At 32.9% G+C, this 21,840-nt stretch overlaps 1 protein-coding gene across 4 annotated transcripts in view; it reads right to left on the bottom strand.

Annotated features, from left to right (window-relative positions):
* The window catches only part of LOC134653109 (calmodulin-A-like), a 255,376-nt gene that overhangs the window by 109,471 nt on the left and 124,065 nt on the right, over positions 1 to 21,840 (bottom strand). For 2 of the 4 annotated variants that reach the window (XM_063508412.1, XM_063508411.1), the window contains exon 1: positions 14,462 to 14,620. The exons of the other annotated variants lie outside the window; for them this stretch is intronic. In XM_063508412.1, coding sequence (XP_063364482.1) covers positions 14,462 to 14,551 — 90 coding nt within the window. In that variant the 5' untranslated portion in view covers positions 14,552 to 14,620. Of the gene's footprint in view, positions 1 to 14,461; positions 14,621 to 21,840 lie in introns of those variants that run through there. 4 annotated transcript variants of the gene reach the window in all.

Here is a 21,840-nt window from a genome sequence, read left to right on the forward strand (position 1 = left end):
AGATTGAAAATGTATAATAAGATAATCTATGTAAAAAAATAAACGATATCGTTTACCTTTTTAAATGTGGCCACACTTTGCTTTGACTTGTCAATGTCATGTCATACGTCAAAGGTGGAAAGTGAGGTTAGAGAGATTGCAATGCCGCTTTAAATAATCGTCGTTATAATTGTTATTTGTTATTGAGAAAGGAGTGACTAAAGCAGGAATAAACTTTAAATGTCGTTTCTTTGTTTACAGGTCGGTATTTTTTGTAATAGTACATACATTGTAGGTTAACATTAAATCTTGTAGTATAAAAAATAAAACTTTGTTTACAGAGCAACACATGAAGTTATTCTTTCGTCCAATTCATATCAACAAAAGTGAAATCATCTTATAAAACGACATTTCTAGTTACGGGTTTCGAAGAAAGATGACGAAGCTTCGTTTTGAATTCACAATACTACCTGGAAGTGACGAAAAAACAAATGTCTGTTGTATAACCTCAATAACCACCGAGGACAACAAGAGTTATGCATTACCGGACGGACTACAGTCAGTTGGTCATCACAAAGAATTGATAAAAACAGCGGCATATAGTAAAGTAAAGAATAGTTTATCAAAAAGGTACCAGACAAGGAGAATCTGGATCTCGCTAACCGAGGAACTAGAGCAAATTTATATGGATGAGGACGGTAATGTGCAGTTTGCAGACAGATACCTGGAAGAATTGAATCAGGACCAATGTGCTTCTACCGCACCCACTGCTGCCGGCACAAAAGGGGCCAATACCTTAGAAAACTTATTAGCAAAGTTAATAGAAAGTACACAGGAAAGTAAACAACAGAGCTTGAAGAATATTGCGGATAAGTTTGTGATCGAGAAGTTTACTAGCAAACATTCGAATGCAGCTCAATGGATGGACATTTTTGAAAAGGAATGTGAGCGTTACCAGATATCGGATGAAAAAAAGATAGAAGTTCTTAGGCTCTTTATGGATAAAAGTTGTGCAGATTGGTACAGTTCCATGATTGTAAAACTGACTATGAATGCAGAATGGTCTGAGTGGAGGGAAAAATTTTGTGAATCATTTGTCAACAAAGGGTGGAGCCCAGTTACATATGCATTACTGTATAAATATAAGGATGGCTCACTGTTGGATTATGCTATAAAAAAGGAAAAGCTTTTACTCGATATGAGGAAGTCAATTGATTCTGGTACATTGGTGGATCTTATCGCAGTGGGTTTGCCGGAGTACATATTAAACAAAATTGATAGAGAAGCGTTGAAGGACACAGTTGAGTTGTTCAATGAAGTAAGCAAGTATGAGCATATGGTTACCAAAAAAAGCTACATATTTAAGAAGAAATATGGACCCTCAAGAACAAATTTCAGGAATGAGGAACTAAAGCCATGCAAAATTTGTGAAGGGTTAAACAAAGGCACCCGCTATCACGCTGAGACTGCATGTTGGTTTCGTACAAAAGAAGATGACAAAGTGAAGAAAAACTTCATTAAACATGTTAATAATGCATTGATAGAAGCAGAGTTAAATGAATCAGTTCCAAAAAACGAATACTAACACCACTGATAAAGGTCAAATTACTAATTAATGATAAACATCTGATAAATGCAGTCTATGACCCAGGCTCAGTTGTTTCCATTATAAATTCTAAGCTCTTAAGCCTAAAAGGGAGAGGAAACGAATTAAATGAAGAAAATTTAGTAACAGTTGGTGGTGTTAAAAAAACTGACGGTTTGACCAACCTAAAAATAAAAATCTTTAACAAAGAAGAGAATGTTGATATATCCATTGTGGATGAACAATATTTCAAGCATGATTTTCTGATTGGCTTGGACCTAATAAAAATATTCCGATTAACTCAAGATGAGAATTTGGATATACATCAGGTACTGGGTACAAACATAAAAGATAATGAGAAAGTGGAAGTCTCAAATGAAGAAATAAATCATAACCAATCAAAAGTTCCTGGGAATGATGAGAACACAACAAAAGAATATTATGTCAATTTTAATGAGCATATAAAGGAGGAGGATTTTAAGATAAAAATTGATCATTTGAACAAGGAGCAACAGTCTGAAATAAATACATTGATCAATAAATATAACTCAGTGTTTGCAAGGCATAAATATGATGTTGGGACTGTCAATGGGTATGAAGCCAGAATAGACTTGTTGGTGGATAAATATTGCAGCAAGAGGCCATACAGATGTACCATGGAAGATAAAAAAGAGATAGAAGAGCAAATTGGAAAGTTACTAGATAATAAGTTAATAGAGGAATCCTATAGTCCATTTGCTGCACCGGTCACATTGGCATTTAAAAGAGAGGAGAATAAAAAATCAAGATTATGTATTGACTTTAGGGACTTAAATAAAATAGTAGTACCACAAGCTCAGCCCTTCCCACTGATCGAAGACCTTATGACGAAGACTAGGAATTGTAAATTTTTTTCGACACTTGATATCAACTCAGCGTTTTGGTCTATTCCTTTACGGATTGAGGACAGAAAGAAAACAGGATTTGTAACCCAGGATGGACACTTTCAATGGACCTGCCTGCCTTTTGGGTTGAAGACCTCGCCAGCAATCTTCCAAAGAATTTTAAGCAACATATTGAGGAAATATAAGCTTACGGACTTTGCAGTTAATTACATTGATGATATCCTTATATTTTCCAGAACGTTCACCGAACACATTGAACATTTAACAAAGTTGCTGGAAGCAATCAAGACGGAGGGCTTCAGATTAAAATTTACGAAGTGCACATTTGCATCTGACTTAGTAAAATATTTGGGTCATATAATACAAAACAATTCAGTTAAGCCATTGAAAGATAACTTGACCTCAATAAAGAATTTCCCTATTCCTAGAACGCAGAAAAATATAAGACAGTTCCTAGGGAAAATTAACTTTTACCATGAGTATATTCCGAAGAGTGCAATAATACTAGACCCATTGCATAATCTATTAAGAAAGAACCAGAAATTCATATGGACCGCTGAATGCCAAGATGCATTTGAAAAGATAAAGAATCTCTTATGTTCTCAACCAGTTTTGGAAATATTCGATGAAAATTTGCCGATACAAATTTACACAGATGCTTCATTAGAAGGCGTCGGTGCAATTTTAAAACAAATACAGCCTGATGGTAAAGAAAAACCCGTAGCCTATTTTTCAAAGAAATTAAATCAAGCTCAGAAGAAGAAAAAAGCAATATATTTAGAATGTTTAGCCATCAAGGAAGCGGTACGATATTGGCAATACTGGTTAATAGGTAAATCATTTACAGTATATTCAGACCACAAACCACTAGAAAACATGAATTTGAAATCAAGAACCGATGAGGAACTAGGTGATTTAACTTATTACCTGTCACAGTATGATTTTAAAATAAAATATTCTCCGGGGAAGGAAAACTTAGAAGCCGACTGCTTAAGCAGAAATCCTGTATTAGAACCTAATGAAAATACTGAGGAACAATTGAAGATAGTAAATTTAATAAGTCTCAACGACATTGTAAGGGATCAGAAGGAAAATCCAGAAGTACAGAATAAAAGAGGAAAATTAATTGAAAGACACAATGTATACTTAAAAATGGGTAGAAGAAGAGGAAAAATTATTTTATCAGAGGAATTTAGTGTAAAACTTATGAAATCTATACATGCTGACCTAGGTCATATTGGAATAGGACAAATGCAGAAGACGATTGGCCCGTTTTATGCAGCTAAAAACTTGATACAAAACATAAAATCAGTGTGCACCGACTGTGAAGTTTGCATTAAAAATAAGTCGAGAGGACACAATAAATATGGATTTATGTCACAGCTGGGCCCAGCTACCAAACCATTCGAAATCATGTCTATAGACACTATTGGAGGTTTTGGTGGTTCAAGATCTTCAAAGAAATATCTGCACCTGTTAGTCGACCACTTCTCTAGATACGCATTCATTTCTACTTCAAAAACCCAAAATGCCAATGACTTCATAAAGCTAATTAAAACTATATCAGATACAGAGGATATTGGTATGATTCTTACAGACCAGTATCCAGGAATCAATTCGAAGGAGTTTAAAGATTTTTTGAGAAGCAACAATATACCTTTGATATTTACAGCAGTAGACTCACCTTTCTCAAATGGATTGAACGAGAGACTGAATCAGACTTTGGTGAATAAAATAAGGTGCAGAATGAATGAGAAAGGCAACAAAAGAGCTTGGACAACAGTAGCTCACGAATGTGTAAAGAACTATAATCAGACCAACCATTCAGTGACCCGTTTCTCTCCTAGTTATCTTCTAAACGGTACAGATGTCACATTATTACCAAAGGAACTAAAGGAGGAAAAATCGCTTAGTGACTGGATCAAGGACAGGGAAACAGCATTAGAAAACACAAGAAGATCACATAACTACAATAATAAGTTATTTGACAAAGATAGAAAACTCTTTGAATTGAGTGCAGGTGACATGGTGTATGTTGAAAATGGAAATAAACTGAACAGGAGGAAATTGGATGAACTCAGAATTGGACCATATGTGATCATTGAAAAAATCTCAAATTCAATATTTAAGGTAGATACAGGACACAGAAAAACAGAATCCAACTTCTTTCATATTACAAAATTAATTCCATGTCATAGGATACAAGAAGAAGAGGAGTAGTTTAGTAGCGAAAATTTTATATAAAAAAATTTCTCCTTCTAGGGGGGGAGATGTAAAAAAATAAACGATATCGTTTACCTTTTTAAATGTGGCCACACTTTGCTTTGACTTGTCAATGTCATGTCATACGTCAAAGGTGGAAAGTGAGGTTAGAGAGATTGCAATGCCGCTTTAAATAATCGTCGTTATAATTGTTATTTGTTATTGAGAAAGGAGTGACTAAAGCAGGAATAAACTTTAAATGTCGTTTCTTTGTTTACAGGTCGGTATTTTTTGTAATAGTACATACATTGTAGGTTAACATTAAATCTTGTAGTATAAAAAATAAAACTTTGTTTACAGAGCAACACATGAAGTTATTCTTTCGTCCAATTCATATCAACAAAAGTGAAATCATCTTATATCTATTATATATATAAATTATATCATATCTTGTTTTTACATACCTACTAGTAGGGTTAGTTGTTGATCAATGAAACACTAAAAGTTTAAGCCTTCCTATCTCTGGTGTTTTTAAAGTTATGAGTGTGATATTTCGTATGAAGATAAACAATTTATTTGGCTATCATATGGCGTTATTGGTTTCTACTTATTTTTAACAGTTTCTGTATTATAAAGCTTTTTTTGAAAAATGAGTTTTGTTTCATTGTTTACTTGTTCATGTTTTCAATGAAACACTCTAATTTTTACAGTGAAACAGATGTAATATATATAGTCTACCATGAAACATCCTTAATAAACATTGAAACGTTGTAATAAATAAGTTACATTAATACATACATCCTTTCAATCAATTAATGAGAAAGGAAAGGAGAAAATAGTGGTAGGCTGAAATTTGTTATTTAAAAGGTTTCCAAAATATGGAATCGTTATAAGATTGCCGAAATATCTAAAAGCGAAAGACTTGTTTCATTGTACGCACACCTAAGTTTCATTGTGAATCGAAAATCTGGTCGGCACTTACGGCATGCTGCGAGAAAGGCGCCTTTTATGTCCACGGAGCATGATTGCCAACTAGGTGGACGCGCGCTTGATATCATACACTTTCTTGCAACATAGTGATTATAAACGACTGTTTCAATGTTAGACATGTGACCTTAACCTTGCCATCAATGAAACATTCAACATATAAACTATCCTATCTCAGCCATTTCTAAAGTTAAGTATCTTATATTTTGTCATATGATAGACAAATTATTATCAATTTTCATGGTATTTTAGTTTCACAAATTTCGCACATAGTCGTTAATTAATTAAAAAAATAATGAGTTTGTTTCATTGTGTACTAATACTGGAGTTCAGTGAACATCATGTTTCATTGTTTACTACATAAATATGTTTCATTGTGAGACTAGGGGGTGTTTTTTGAAACAATTAAAAAAAACTGCACCAAAGAGTGAAAGAAATTTAAAAATATTTAGCTCCAAAGTAACTTTAATACACATAGAACACAATAAAAAATTAAATAACGCCAAACTAGACTCTATATCTTGGTAAAAAATTGCGAAACATAAATGAAAAATATTACTTGTCACACGAATTCACAATAACGCTCGTAGCAACGTGCTCCTTCTCCGAGGCGCGCTCGCGTATTGGGGAGGTGCTGGGGGTCCTTGAGCCTCCCCTTGCTTGACAGACGGCACTAGCTGATAACACCTAGTTTCCGAGATATCGCAAAGTTTCACTGTGTACGATTGTTTCAATGTTCGACAACTGACCCTATATTATTATGAAGGTATATCTTATGGTTGATTATGATTAACACTCTCTCTATGATTAATTAACATTAAAGTTTTAAAATAGGTACTTCTTAAATTATACATACCCAGGTACCTATTATATAAAACACCATGTGCGGGTAATTTTGTAAGATGTATTGTATTGGCGTGAGGCTTTGAAAGAATTACAATTTACGTTTTTTTTTTAAGTAGGTATACCCCCTTTAAAAACTTTAATGTGATATAAATTTCGTTGTATTTGAATTTTGCTATATATGATTCTGTTAAGTACCTACATACATGTGTGCACGTTATTTGGAAAAGATATACTTACACCTATTGTTATCTATATATATAAATGCAAGTGTCCTGACTGACTGACTGACTGACTGACTGACTGACTGATTCATCAACGCAGAGCCGAAACTACAAAAGCTAGAAAGTTGAAATTTGCACACTAGGTTGCATTTATAAAGTGTACAAGAGATAAGAAGCGATTTTGAAAAATTCAACCCCTAAGGGGGTTAAAAAGGGGATGAAAGGTTGTATGGGGTACAAGATTTATTTTAAGCTAGGAATTTGAAACTTTGTAAAAATGTATTATATTAAAAAACAAGAAAACTAATTTCAGCGTTTTTGAAAATTCATCCCCCAAGGTGGTGAAAAAGGGGTTGAAAGTTTGTATGTAGATCAAATATTTTTGTGAGTGTGGGACTTGAAACTTTGTATATGGGGATATTATTATAAGACAAGAAAAGTAATTTCAGCGTTTTTGAAAATTCATCCCCTAACAGGGTTAAAAAGGGGTTGAAAGATTGAATCCATTACAAATGCTTTGAAACTTCTTAGAAAGGCATAATAGCCGATTACAAAATAAAGTGATTGCGACGTTTTTGGAAATTCAACCCCTAAGGGGCTTAAAAAGGGGATGAAAGTTCGTCTTGGGGTGCAAATTTCATTTTAAGCTAGGAACTTGAAACTTTGCAAATAGATATTAAATTTAAATACAAGAAAACTAATTTCAACGGTTTTGAAAATTCATCCCCTAAGGTGGTGAAAAAAGGGTTGAAAGTTTGTATGGATATCAAACATTTTTTCGAGCGCGGGACTTGAATCTTTGTATTTGGGGATATTATTAAAAGACAGGTAAAGTAATTTCAGCGTTTTGTAAAATTCATCCCCTAACAGGGTTAAAAAGAGGTTGAAAGTTTGTATGTGGTTCAAATTTTATTTTAAGCTAGGTAATTGAAAGTTCGTAAAAATATATAATATTAAAATACAAGAAAACTAATTTCTGCGTTTTTGAAAATTCATCCCGTAAGGTGGTAAAAAAGGGGTTGAAAGTTTGTATGGATATCAAACATTTTTTCGAACGCGGGACTTGAATCTTTGTATTTGGGGATATTATTAAAAGACAGGAAAAGTAATTTCAGCGTTTTGTAAAATTCATCCCCTAACAGGGTTAAAAAGGGGTTGAAAGATTGAATCCATTACAAATGCTTTGAAACTTCTTAGAAAGGCATAATAGCCGATTACAAAATAAAGTAATTGCGACGTTTTTGGAAATTCAACCCCTAAGGGGCTTAAAAAGGGGATGAAAGTTCGTCTTGGGGTGCAAATTTCATTTTAAGCTAGGAACTTGAAACTTTGCAAATAGATATTAAATTTAAATACAAGAAAACTAATTTCAGCGTTTTTGAAAATTCATCCCCTAAGGTGGTGAAAAAAGGGTTGAAAGTTTGTATGGATATCAAACATTTTCTCGAGCGCGGGACTTGAATCTTTGTATTTGGGGATATTATTAAAAGACAGGAAAAGTAATTTCAGCGTTTTGTAAAATTCATCCCCTAACAGGGTTAAAAAGAGGTTGAAAGTTTGTATGTGGTTCAAATTTTATTTTAAGCTAGGTAATTGAAAGTTCGTAAAAATATATAATATTAAAATACAAGAAAACTAATTTCTGCGTTTTTGAAAATTCATCCCGTAAGGTGGTAAAAAAGGGGTTGAAAGTTTGTATGGATATCAAACATTTTTTCGAACGCGGGACTTGAATTTTTGTATTTGAGGATATTATTAAAAGACAGGAAAAGTAATTTCAGCGTTTTGTAAAATTCATCCCCTAACAGGGTTAAAAAGAGGTTGAAAATTTGTATGTGGTTCAAATTTTATTTTAAGCTAGGTACTTGAAAGTTCGTAAAAAGATATATTATTAAAATACAAGAAAACTAATTTCTGCGTTTTTGAAAATTCATCCCGTAAGTTGGTAAAAAAGGGGTTGAAAGTTTGTATGGATATCAAACATTTTTTCGAACGCGGGACTTGAATCTTTGTATTTGGGGATATTATTAAAAGACAGGAAAAGTAATTTCAGCGTTTTTGAAAATTCATCCCCTAACAGGGTTAAAAAGGGGTTGAAAGTTTGAATCCATAACAAATGCTTTGAAACTTCTTAGAAAGGCATAATAGCCGATTACAAAATAAAGTAATTGCAACGTTTTTGGAAATTCAACCCCTAAGGGATTTAAAAAGGGGATGAAAGTTCGTCTTGGGGAGCAAATTTTATTTTAACGTAGGAACTTGAAAATTTTGCAAAAAGATATTAAATTTAAACACAAGAAAACTATTTTCAGCGTTTTTGAAAATTCACCCCCTAAGGTGACGAGAAAGGGGTTGAAAGTTTGTATGGATATAAAAAATTTATTTTGAGCGCGGGACTTGAATCTTTGTATTTGGGAATATTATTAGAAGACAATACAAGTAATTTCAGCGTTTTGTAAAATTCATCCCCTAACAGGTTTAAAAAGGGGTTGAAAATTTGTACAGGGTACAAATTTTATTTTAAGCTAGGAACTTGAAACTTCATAAAAAGGTATTATTTTAAAACGGAAAAAAAATTATTTCAGCGTTTTTGAAAATTTATATCTCAAGGTGGTGAAAAAGGGGTTGAAAGTTTGTATGGAGTTCAAACATTTTTGTGAGAACGGGCTTGAATCTTTGTACAGAGGCATATTATTAGAATACAAGAAAAATAATTTCAACGTTTTTTAAAATTCATCCCCTAAAATGGTTTAAAAGGGGTTGAAAGTTTATATTCAGTTGACAATATCAACATTAAATATATTATGTTATAGACGTAATGGCTTACTTTAGATATGTATGGTTAATAGTTACACTATTGTCTTAGGTTTACCTGTAAAGATAGTTGTAAGTGTGGAAAAAAAAAATATATATAGGGTTCAAATTTTATTTACTTCAAACTTCGAAAATAGGTAGTTAGGTAAATAGAGGACATGAAAATCTTCTAAGGGGTTTGAGAGGGATTATGTTGAGAACAATTTTATTCAGTTAGGGGCTAGAAACTTCGTAGGTTGTGAAAGACAAGTCTCATGCGTTGTATAATATTAATAATTAACAAATGATTAACCGTCCTACTGCAATATTTTGCTGCATAATGTTCTAAGCTAATGTAGAATATATAACCACCAATATACAAATCCACGCGTACGAAGTCGCGGGCAACAGCTAGTCAAACATAATTTTGAAAGGTTACACATACATAAAATCTTAGTTAATAATAAGTTACTATACACTCTAGAGCAACAAAAGTAGGGCACTTTATATTAATATATAAAAAAAAACTTAAAATGTACCCGTTTTATTGTACTTTAGTATATTTCAAATGTCAAATAAGTAATTCAGTATTTACGGCGGTTCATTAAGCGAATCCGCACAACACTCTCGTTGAAATATTATGCAATTTATATGACAAAGGTTAGACATCAGCGCTAATTTCAAGATATATCTTCGGATCTCATTTCAGTTGAAATAGGTACTCATAATAATTAACGTCTGTTAATTACTCCCGAGCTTCAATATTTATGTAACAACTAGCTGTTGCCCGCGACTTCGTACGCGTGGATTTGTATATTGGTGGTTATATATTCTACATTAGCTTAGAACATTATGCAGCAAAAGATCGCAGTAAGACGGTTAATCATTTGTTAATTATTAATATTACAACGCATGATACTTGTCTTTCACAACCTACGAAGCTTCAAGCCCCTAACTGAATAAAATTGTTCTCGATATAATCCCTCTCAACCAGAAGATTTTCATGTCCTCTATTTAATAAAACCTACTACTTAACTACCTATTTACGAAGTTTGAAGTTCCTAGCTTTAAATAAAATGTGAACCCTATACAAACTTTCAACCCCTTTTTAACCATTTTAGGGGATGAATTTTTACAAACGCTGAAATTACTTTTCTTGTATTTTAATAATATGCCTATATACAAAGTTTACAACGATTAAAGTCCCGCACTCAAATGAATGTTTGACCTCTATACAAATCTTCAACCCCTTTTTCACCACCATGGGGATGAATTATCAAAAACTCTGAAATTAGTTTTCTTCTCTTTTGATCAAATACCTTTTTACGAAGTTTCAAGTTTGTTTGCAACTTTACAAACTTTCAACCCCCTTTCGACCCTTTAAGAGATGAATTTTAGAAACGCTGAATTTACTTTTCTCGTATTTTAATAAAATGCCATTTTACAAAGACTCACAAAAATGTTTGATCTCCATACAAACTTTTTACCCTTTTTCACCACTTTGAGAGATGAATTTTCAAAAAAATGAAATAAGTTTTCTTCTCTATTAATAAAATACCCTTTTAAGAAGTCTCGAGTTCCTAGCTTAAAATAAAATTTGAACCCCATAAAAACTTTCAACCCCTTTTTAACCCTTTTAAGGGATGTACTTTTAAAAACGCTGAAATTACTTTTCTTGTATTCTAATAAATGCCTCTGTACAAAAATTCAAGCCCCGCACTCACAAAAATATCTGATCTCCATACAAACTTTCAAACCCTTTTTCACCACCTTGAGATATGAATTTTCAAAAACGCTGAAATAAATTTTTTGCAGTTTTAATTTAATACCTTTTTACGAAGTTTCAAGTTCCTAGCTTAAAATAAAATTTGAAACCCGTACAAACTTTCAACCCCTTTTTAACCCTGTTAGGGGATGAATTTTACAAAACGCTAAAATTACTTTTCCTGTCTTCTAATAATATCCCCAAATCCAAAGATTCAAGTCCCGCGCTCGAAAAAATGTTTGATATCAATACAAACTTTCAACCCCTTTTTCACCACCTTACAGGGTGAATTTTCAAAAACGCTGAAATTAGTTTTCTTGTATTTTAATTTAATAACTTTTAACAAAGTTTCAAGTTCCTAGCTTAAAATAAAATTTGAACGCTATACGAACTTCAACCCCTTTTAAACCCTATTAGGGGATGAATTTTACAAAACGCTGAAATTACTTTTCCTGTCTTCTAATAATATCCCCAAATCCAAAGATTCAAGTCCCGCGCTCGAAAAAATGTTTGATATCAATACAAACTTTCAACCCCTTTTTCACCACCTTACAGGATGAATTTTCAAAAACGCTGAAATTAGTTTTCTTGTATTTTAATTTAATACCTTTTTACGAAGTTGTAAGTTCCTAGCTTAAAATAAAATTTGAAACCCGTACAAATTTTCAACCCCTTTTTAACCCTGTTAGGGGATGAATTTTACAAAACGCTGAAATTACTTTTCCTGTCTTCTAATAATATCCCCAAATACAAAGACTCAAGTCCCGCGCTCGAAAAATATTTGATATCCATACAAACTTTCAACCCCTTTTTCACCACCTTAGGGGATGAATTTTCAAAAACGCTGAAATTACTTTTCTTGTATTCTAATTTAATAACTTTTTACAAAGTTACAAGTTCCTAGCTTAAAATAAAATTTGAACCCTATACGAACTTTCAACCCCTTTTTAACCCTATTAGGGGATGAATTTTACAAAACGCTGAAATTACTTCTTGTCTTCTAATAATATCCCCAAATGCAAAGATTCAAGTCCCGCGCTCGAAAAAATATTTGATATTCATACAAACTTTCAACCCCTTTTTCACCACCTTACGGGATGAATTTTCAAAAACGCTGAAATTAGTTTTCTTGCATATTAAAAATATATCTTTTTACGAAGTTTCAAGTTCTTAGCTTAAAATAAAATTTGAACCCTATACGAATTTTCAACCCTTTTTTAACCCTGTTAGGGGATGAATTTTACAAAACGCTGAAATTACTTTTCCTGTCTTCTAATAATATCCCCAAATACAAAGACTCAAGTCCCGCGCTCGAAAAATATTTGATATCCATACAAACTTTCAACCCCTTTTTCACCACCTTAGGGGATGAATTTTCAAAAACGCTGAAATTAGTTTTCTTCTATTTTAATTTAATAACTTTTTACAAAGTTTCAAGTTCCTAGCTTGAAATAAAATTTGAACCCTATACGAACTTTCAACCCCTTTTTAACCCTATTAGGGGATGAATTTTACAAAACGCTGAAATTATTTTTCTTGTCTTCTAATAGTATCCCCAAATGCAAAGATTCAAGTCCCGCGCTCGAAAAAATATTTGATATCCATACAAAATTTCAACCCCTTTTTCACCACCTTAGGGGATGAATTTTCAAAAACGCTGAAATTAGTTTTCTTGTATTTTAATTTAACACCTTTTTGCAAAGTTTCAAGTTCCTAGATCAAAATAAAATTTGCACCCCAAGACGAACTTTCATCCCCTTTTTAACCCCCTTAGGGGTTGAGTTCCAAAAACGTTGCAATTACTTTTTTTTGTAATCGGCTATTATGCCTTTCTAAGAAGTTTCAAAGCATTTGTAATGGATTCAAACTTTCAACCCTTTTTTAACCCTGTTAGGGGATGAATTTTCAAAAACGCTGAAATTACTTTTCCTGCCTTATAATAATATCCCCATATACAAAGTTTCAAGTCCCACACTCACAAAAATATTTGATCTCCATACAAACTTTCAACCCCCTTTTCACCACCTTGGGGGATGAATTTTCAAAAACGATGAAATTAGTTTTCTTGTATTTTAATTTAATACCTTTTTGCAAAGTTTCAAGTTCCTAGATCAAAATAAAATTTGCACCCCAAGACGAACTTTCATCCCCTTTTTAACCCCCTTAGGGGTTGAATTTCCAAAAACGTTGCAATTACTTTTTTTTTGTAATCGGCTATTATGCCTTTTTAAGAAGTTTCAAAGCATTTGTAATGGATTCAAACTTTCAACCCCTTTTTAACCCTGTTAGGGGATGAATTTTCAAAAACGCTGAAATTTATTTTTCCTGTCTTATAATAATATCCCCATATGCAAAGTTTCAAGTCCCACACTCACAAAAATATTTGATCACCATACAAACTTTTAACCCCTTTTTCACCACCTTGGGGGATGAATTTTCAAAAACGCTGAAATTAGTTTTCTTGTTTTTTAATATAATACATTTTTACAAAGTTTCAAATTCTTAGCTTAAAATAAAACTTGTTCCCCATACAACCTTTCATCCCCTTTTTAACCCCCTTAGGGGTTGAATTTTTCAAAATCGCTTCTTATCTCTTGTACACTTTATAAATGCAACCTAGTGTGCAAATTTCAACTTTCTATCTTTTGTAGTTTCGGCTCTGCGTTGATGAATCAGTCAGTCAGTCAGTCAGTCAGTCAGTCAGTCAGTCAGAACACTTGCATTTATATATATAGATTAGGGAACAGTAAATTAAACAGACTGGCTGTCCGTTGCAAAGTCGAATTCCACATCATTGTTGTAGATGGGCCATTTCATTGAATGGTCCCCGGCAAGCTCGGTTCTCAAGATGTAAGTTCTTCGAAAATAAGTACATAAATATAGTAGGTACATTGTTTTCTAAGAACTCCCTTATACTGACACTCCCTCGCTTTGTTCTATCTATTCAAGTCAGTGCGAAGTTAGCTTACGCTACGGCTTACGTAGGCGGACAACGCGCGAACGCGGCACGGCGCGGCGCGGCGAAGATGAAACAAACCATTGATACGTATAGGTATGTCCTACACGTACGTGAGCGATTTAGACGCGAAGCGGCGCGGCGGCCGCGCGGCGTTCGCGCGTTGTTCGCCTACGTAAGACGTAGCGTTAGACTCTGAAAACTTTTGAAATTCGCAAAAAACTAACAAATTTTGACAAATACCTTGCTTCTATTCCTGGGATCCCTGAAGTCCTCCTTGGACGCCTTCCTCCGCTTATCCTTCAATATCATCCGAGCTGCAGCGAACGCCATTTTGAATTTCAGAAACGCCCGTTTCTCGCGTTCCACACTTGAAAGTTTTTTAAGCGGACTGTTTGAACTTTAGAATAGCCCGTTTCTCGCGTTCCAAACTTGAAAGTTTTTTAAACGGACTTTTTGAACTTTAGAATAGCCCGTTTCTCGCGTTCCACACTTGAAAGTTTTTAAAACTGACTTTTTGAATGGAATAGCCGTTTCTCGTGTTCCACACTTGAAAATTTTCTGTCACTTTGATCACAGACTTTTTAATTTGACTAATAATTGCTTCTAGATTTCACTATTTAACTTAACAATGATTTAACCACTAATAAAAACTTAACAATTATTGCCTTCTTCGTTGAATACAGGTAACAATATAATTGAATTTAATTAACAAATGTTATCACTTCACCTTGTTATAATTGAACGAATTATTTTAATCACTAACACTGTGAAAGAATTAAGTTAAGTAATTAGTTAGTAGTTTCTTTTGTTGTTAGTAATTTTCTGTGAGTTATTGTATTATCTGTATTTATCTATTATTCATTAATTTAGAGTAGAGAGCGTTTATTCGTGACAAAAAATAAATAAATAAAACGAAACAACAGGTACTTAACATAACAACATAGAAGTCACGAAATGGTCCCGACTCAGCATGGTGCTAGCCTGGCTAGAATCTCTGAGATCTGAAGTTATAAAAGCACACATTATAAAAAAGAAAAATTAAAAGACACACCAATATTATAACAAAAACAGAACAAAACGTGGGTAACTAACTACCATAATGTTAAATAATAAAAAATTAAAATATATTAATTTAATCTAAAAGTTCTTAAAAATACCAATATTTCTTAGAAAGCCCCTAACCCCTCATTCGTAAATAGCAACGCCTGCAGTCTACTTAGAAATTTAATTAGTTTTATACTAAAAGCAAATATCTCGAAGTAATAAGGTACCAAATGAGGTAAGGATAGCAAATGGAAGCGCAGCTACGCCAGACAAACAACACTTTGTGGTGACGTCATCCACATTAAGAAAATTAAAAAAAGTCCGACATAGAAATGGAGACAGATTCTGTTTCAACAATTTGATATGGTTTTGTGCGTTCGCTAGCTGTCACGGGTGCACGGAGCGGGCGCACGCACGCGGGTGCCATTGTAGGTAAAATCCGCCAGCTAGCGTTGCTCATACTATTTTTCGTGAACCCGCGCGCTCACGCGCTACCTCGCCAGCTAGCGGACGCCCTTTCCTCTTATTTTGAGATTACCTTGAGTTGTGTCAGTCATTTCACGCACACAAACTACTTCTGATTGTATTATGATTATTATGAACGATTATTTGTGCACGACTCAAGGAGGCCAATTTAAACGTCTAATGGATAGGTATCAGAATAATTCCCGTTTGCTAGCATTCGCGCATAAATTTCGCTCGTACTTGTTCGTACATGTAGTGGCGCGAGCAAGACGCACAGACGAATAATAACTAATTGACATAATTTTGATGTCAATATGTAAGTTTGAATTGATCTCAAGGTCGTATCAAAATAAGAAAAATATATACACCAAATTCTTGTAACAGAATCGGCCTCATTGACGGTAAGCTGAAAATGTCTTATGAAAACAAGAAACAGAAGGAGAAAATTGGCAAAAGCCTTTCTACTTTCTAATTACTGGTGGAGTTTTTAATGTAATCGTGATTGCTCGTTTTGCTGATTTTTTTTATCAAAGAGCTTTGATTTATGTTGTATTATCTATTTTATTATAATAGTGATTAGGGCATTAATCAAATCAATTCAAAAATAGGACTATTAAAGATGACTCATGTTATTCCGGGCCGGGCCCGGGCCGATGCGTCCGACACGTCATTTTCTATGACGGCTGATCGGGAATAATTTCGTGTATTATAAATACTTTGTTTATTGTAAAATAATTACCAAACTATGAATTAAACTTAGGTAGTGTGATGGTTCTTCTAGTATGGTTACTCTCCTATTAATAATACAACAATGGAGGTACTTGCAGGTACTCTGATCTGACCAATCCTTCACGATGTGTCCTCTTTGACTGCCTCGACCCAAGTGAACGAACTGCACGAGCCTGTCCAACTGGCCTCGTGTCCCCACTACCTACCATGTTGCCAGTAGTATAATGTTATTTTCCCAACTACCCCTGTATTAATCGGGGTAACGCAATAATAGTACCACATTAAAATTATTATTCAACTGCTATCTTTAATGTAAACATAAATAAATCATGACATTCGGCCATCCGACTTCGTGCATGACTCCGGCGCACGAACCTTATCACCAAAAGTTAGTTCCGTTTTATATGTTCCGCCAATCACAAATTGAAACAGTTTAGGAACTGTAAATTTAAAACGTAACTTATCACAATTGATACATTTAGCTGATCAGCAAAATGTTTAAATAAAATTATGATGTATATCCACTTGAAAATAATATCATGACATTCGGTCTTCTGTTTTGTTTTGTTTATCTTTACTCATATAACTAATTAATTCCCCTCTCTGTTTCTCATTACTACATATTATATACTGTAAGTCCAAAATTTTCACTTATGTTATAATACTCGTTTTTTTTGTGTACGTAACGTTTAATCTATACTAGACAATGAAATTTCATAATATATACCTGTTATTAATTTCGTAAAATAACTATAAAAATATATAAATAAAAAAGCTCAGTTTTTATTATGCATACTGTGTTTTGTTTTCTCATACATCTAAAATGTACTTATGTCCGTTAAAGCATACGTGCATGGCTTTTATTTAATTCAGTACTTTTTTTTTTTAATTGTTCGATTACTACTTTTTCCAGTTTTACATATTTTAATATTCACTTCTTGTCTGACCCAATATTATATTAGATATATTGAATTAATGTAGACTTCCTTTTAATACATTCATGTATTAATCGTTACAGCTAAAATATAATATTTCACCCCTAAAGTTAGGCGTTTGCGTTACAATTTTCAAGACCATCAGTTTTGTGTTCAGCTCAAAACTATTACGTTCAGTTTCAAATTTACACATCTACCATGTATGTCTCTGAATCCGTAATTTATAATAAATAACATGATCACAACTTGCCAGTGACAGTCCTTTTTCTAATTCCTCTGATCTTTAATAGCTAACAAAACTTTGCTACTCATCTCATGATTGGTATTTTTACTACAATATCACACGAAAATTTAATTCTCAGTGAAATAAAAATACGATAATTGTAATCAATCAAATGCCACTTTGAATAACATTGCTTTCGCTGATTATAATTCAATATACAACTCTCTACATATAGTGATACTAAAGTTGCCTTATGCGCTCCACTCAGAATCAGTATAATGTCATTATTCATTACTTCAAAAATAAACTAGTTTAATAACTTCTTTATCTTCTGTCATTCTTTTTGTCATTTCTGATTCCATCAATTGAATCAATTCACTGTCAATATAGTAAGGTTATTTCAATGTAAGTGTCATTACATTGTTATAACTCCAATACTGAAGCAAAATATAATTACTACAATTAAAATAGATATTTAACTACTTAACTACATTACTTGCCGTCATTCCTTCATGCTAATCCCTACACTATCGCTAAAAATATAATTTCTTCAAAGTAATGTCACTATTCAGGGCCGTATTAAGATAATAACATTTAGTGTCTTGTTACTTCAAAAGATGTCAATAGGCTGGTTAGCTCTCGCGCGACGTCATCTAAGAATTTCTGAGGGGAGCTATCATCTTTGGTGACTCCGTACTTTTTTAGGCGCTCCCATCTCGCATTGATTTCGTCTACTTGTTCGCGTAACTCTACTAATTCTCAAGAAAGTAAAGTTCAAATCATATCAATAAATTGTTAAAATTATAATTTATTTAATATTCGCCAAACATAAGATGTCTGAATTAGTATACATAGTTAAATCACTGCTAGATACGCCTTTACGTTAATGTAAGATATCGAGTGTCATCAGTCATCACTAAAGTTTTAACTTTATTTAATTGCAGCAATGATTGAGACTGCTTAATCAAATCAAGTCTTAATTATCAAGCCGAATAAAATCCTTTTTTTTCTTTAATCTTTCTCTAAAACTAGGTAATATTTCTGACATACTTAGCGAGACGAGGAGACGGGCTGACTGGGGAACAGACTGGGTTCATTGCTCCAAGCCCACAGTTTATTATGATTCTCGAGCCTTAAACCTTTGCCAGCTTTTATTTTTCACATCCATTAACTTTTGTTACTTTTCTAATAATATATATTTTAATAGCTTGCAAACCATAATATCTTTTTTTTTTAAAGACAGTCACTATTCATATTAAATTCTGTCAAGGTGTCTAGAATTTAAGCGCAATGGTGATGATCGTCAGGTAAATATTAACTAAAGTAACTAACTTAACAAAGCTTAAGAAGTATAATTTATTTAGTATTTTACTTTACTCTGTACATACGTCACATAGTTATCTAGGTCTGTACATTCCTCATAATTCCAGTCTTTTACACTTTCCACATTTCGATTATTATAATATACCAATTACATAGGTATTTAATTCTCAAAAACTACCTATGAAAGATAACGCTTTTAGGATATCTGAATCATAATTATTTACTTTTATATACTTTCAGCCTGTGAAGTCAGAAGAAGTTATAACCAAGTACTTTCGCGTTTAATTCAATTCTGTCTGAATTATTACTCCCTTCTCTCCCCTATTCCTCTACGTAATCTATAGGTATTTAGGGCATTGGCCACCATCTACACTCAAGTGCTTCCATTTTTCACTTGCTAGCATTTGTCACAAATCGCATGAATACAGCAAATCGTTTACCGTACGTTCGATCTGTTGTTCACTTTCCATTCTCGACTACTCAAAAGTTTATTACCAGAGATGCCTTTGTACTGTCTACAAAGTCTACTCTGCACTATATTCGTGTTCTATGTTTAAGTCGTACAGTGAACATATTTCATACATTAGGTGTTTTGTGGTATCGACATAAGTAGGTGTACCTACCTATTATCCTGTTGTTCATTAGCACTTAATCACTTGACGTTGCATTCATCTGTTTTATTTAACAGAATATCTTGTTTAGTTCATGATAACTACATCTGTTCTTTTATTTACAGCACTTCTATATTTGACAAATTAATAAAATAATGAATATGCTCATTGAAAACTCATGATAGCTAGAACTTGGTGTGCTTAAAACTCTTCAATATCTTGATAATGAAATATCAAATCATTTATAATCCATCGGAACATGAAGATAATTACAAAATATTTAAAATTTCGCCTATAATATATTAAGGAATTTCTTCGAATACTGATCATCAACAACACAGTATCGAGGTTAAGAAAAGTTTAATCCATTTCACAAACCCACTGTCACAAAAGGTTGCGACTTAAAAGTAGGTATTCACTCAACAAAAACTAAAAGATCAAGTCAATATAACATATCAACCTGTTATCACAATTTCATTTAAATGTTTGAAATACTGTCAAATTCAACTTAGTAGTAGTCAACTTCAATAGTAAAAAGAAGCTACAACTGCCACACATGTATCTTTCATCATGACTGCGTATATAGTCAACTCTGTTGCTCTAAATAGGTTAAATTGAACAGCTTATTTTTACATCTATAAAGCGCTATGTAAACTATCCATTTAAAATAATATTTAATCTAATAGTTAGGTTTGGCTTTCATTTCCTTTAATGAACTCGTCATCTTAAAGTAACTTGAGTCAGTGAATTGTGAAAGATATCTCTTTTGAGTATTTCATATAACACAGACCGCACAGTTCTTTTTACTCGGACGCGTCTTTCTATTCCCAAATTTCGTTTAGTCTTCCTCTAGATAGTAATAATGAAACAGCTGTGTCTTATAAAATATTTAATATTCTTCTCTATTTTTTTTTGTCTACTTTCAATGACTTCGAGTAAGAATTCCTTTTTTCCTAACTCCTCAACCTCTCAACACCAAATGTCTCCGAAATCATGTAAGCCTATCACTTTCAAAACAAACAAATTAATTATAAAATAAGTATTTCTTTCGCAAACTAACTAACACAACAAAGAAACAAACAAAGCTATCAACTGGCACTGACAAAAATACAATAATTCTACCTATAGAGTTGTATAAAACAAACTCCCATTACTCGCTCTCATGTAAATAAATATATTATTTATTTTTGCCATACAAAAGCTTGGGTTAACTTTTTTTTTAACTTAACTTCACTTATGTTAAGCTACCACAATGCTCTCTCACATTGTTATTATACTTACATCATGTATCTACATAACTTCGAATCATACTAGTAGATCATATCGCCGGATAGTAATTTTACACAAACTCATGTATACAATTATCATAAATTCTTTCAAAGTTCTTTATTGTCATTAAATACTAGTTAAGAAATTTAAAATCAACGTATTTCGATTTACTTACATCATGTATCTACATAGCTTCGAATCATACTAGTAGATCATATCGGATAGTAATTTTACACAAACTCATGTATACAATTATCATAAATTCTTTCAAAGTTCTTTACTGTCATTAAATACTAGTTAAGAAATTTAGAATCAATGCATTTCAATTTACACCCGCTCGTGTAAGTATAATACGTACATAATAGTGTCATATTTCATTTATTATTTAACAGGAGTTTTATACTATTGTACATATCGGCTCTATCAAGTCCTCTTCTATATAGTTAATGTCATTTAACCCATTTAAATTATCTCATTAATATCTCTTACATACACTTATGTAAATTTACTATAGGTAACGCACTCTGAACGTCATGACGAACTATCATCTTCTAATGTACATACTCTCATGTAACATTATGAAGTACTAACATTACTATCATCATCTAATTTACACACGCTCATGTAAATTTACCATAATGCACGCTCGCATCATGAAGTACTCTCGTCATCTAATTTACACACGCTCATGTAAATTTACCATAATGCACGCTCACATTATGAAGTACTCTCATCATCTAATTTACACACGCTCATGTAAATTTACCATAATGCACGCTCACATTATGAAGTACTCTCATTATCTAATTTACACACGCTCATGTAAATTTACCATAATGCACGCTCACATTATGAAGTACTCTCATCATCTAATTTACACACGCTCATGTAAATTTACCATAATGCACGCTCACATCATGAAGTACTCTCGTCATCAAATTTACACACGCTCATGTAAATTTACCATAATGCACGCTCACATTATGAAGTACTCTCGTCATCTAATTTACACACGCTCAT

This window comes from Cydia amplana, chromosome 12 (assembly GCF_948474715.1).
Source record: "Cydia amplana chromosome 12, ilCydAmpl1.1, whole genome shotgun sequence".
NCBI classification, from domain to species: domain Eukaryota; kingdom Metazoa; phylum Arthropoda; class Insecta; order Lepidoptera; family Tortricidae; genus Cydia; species Cydia amplana.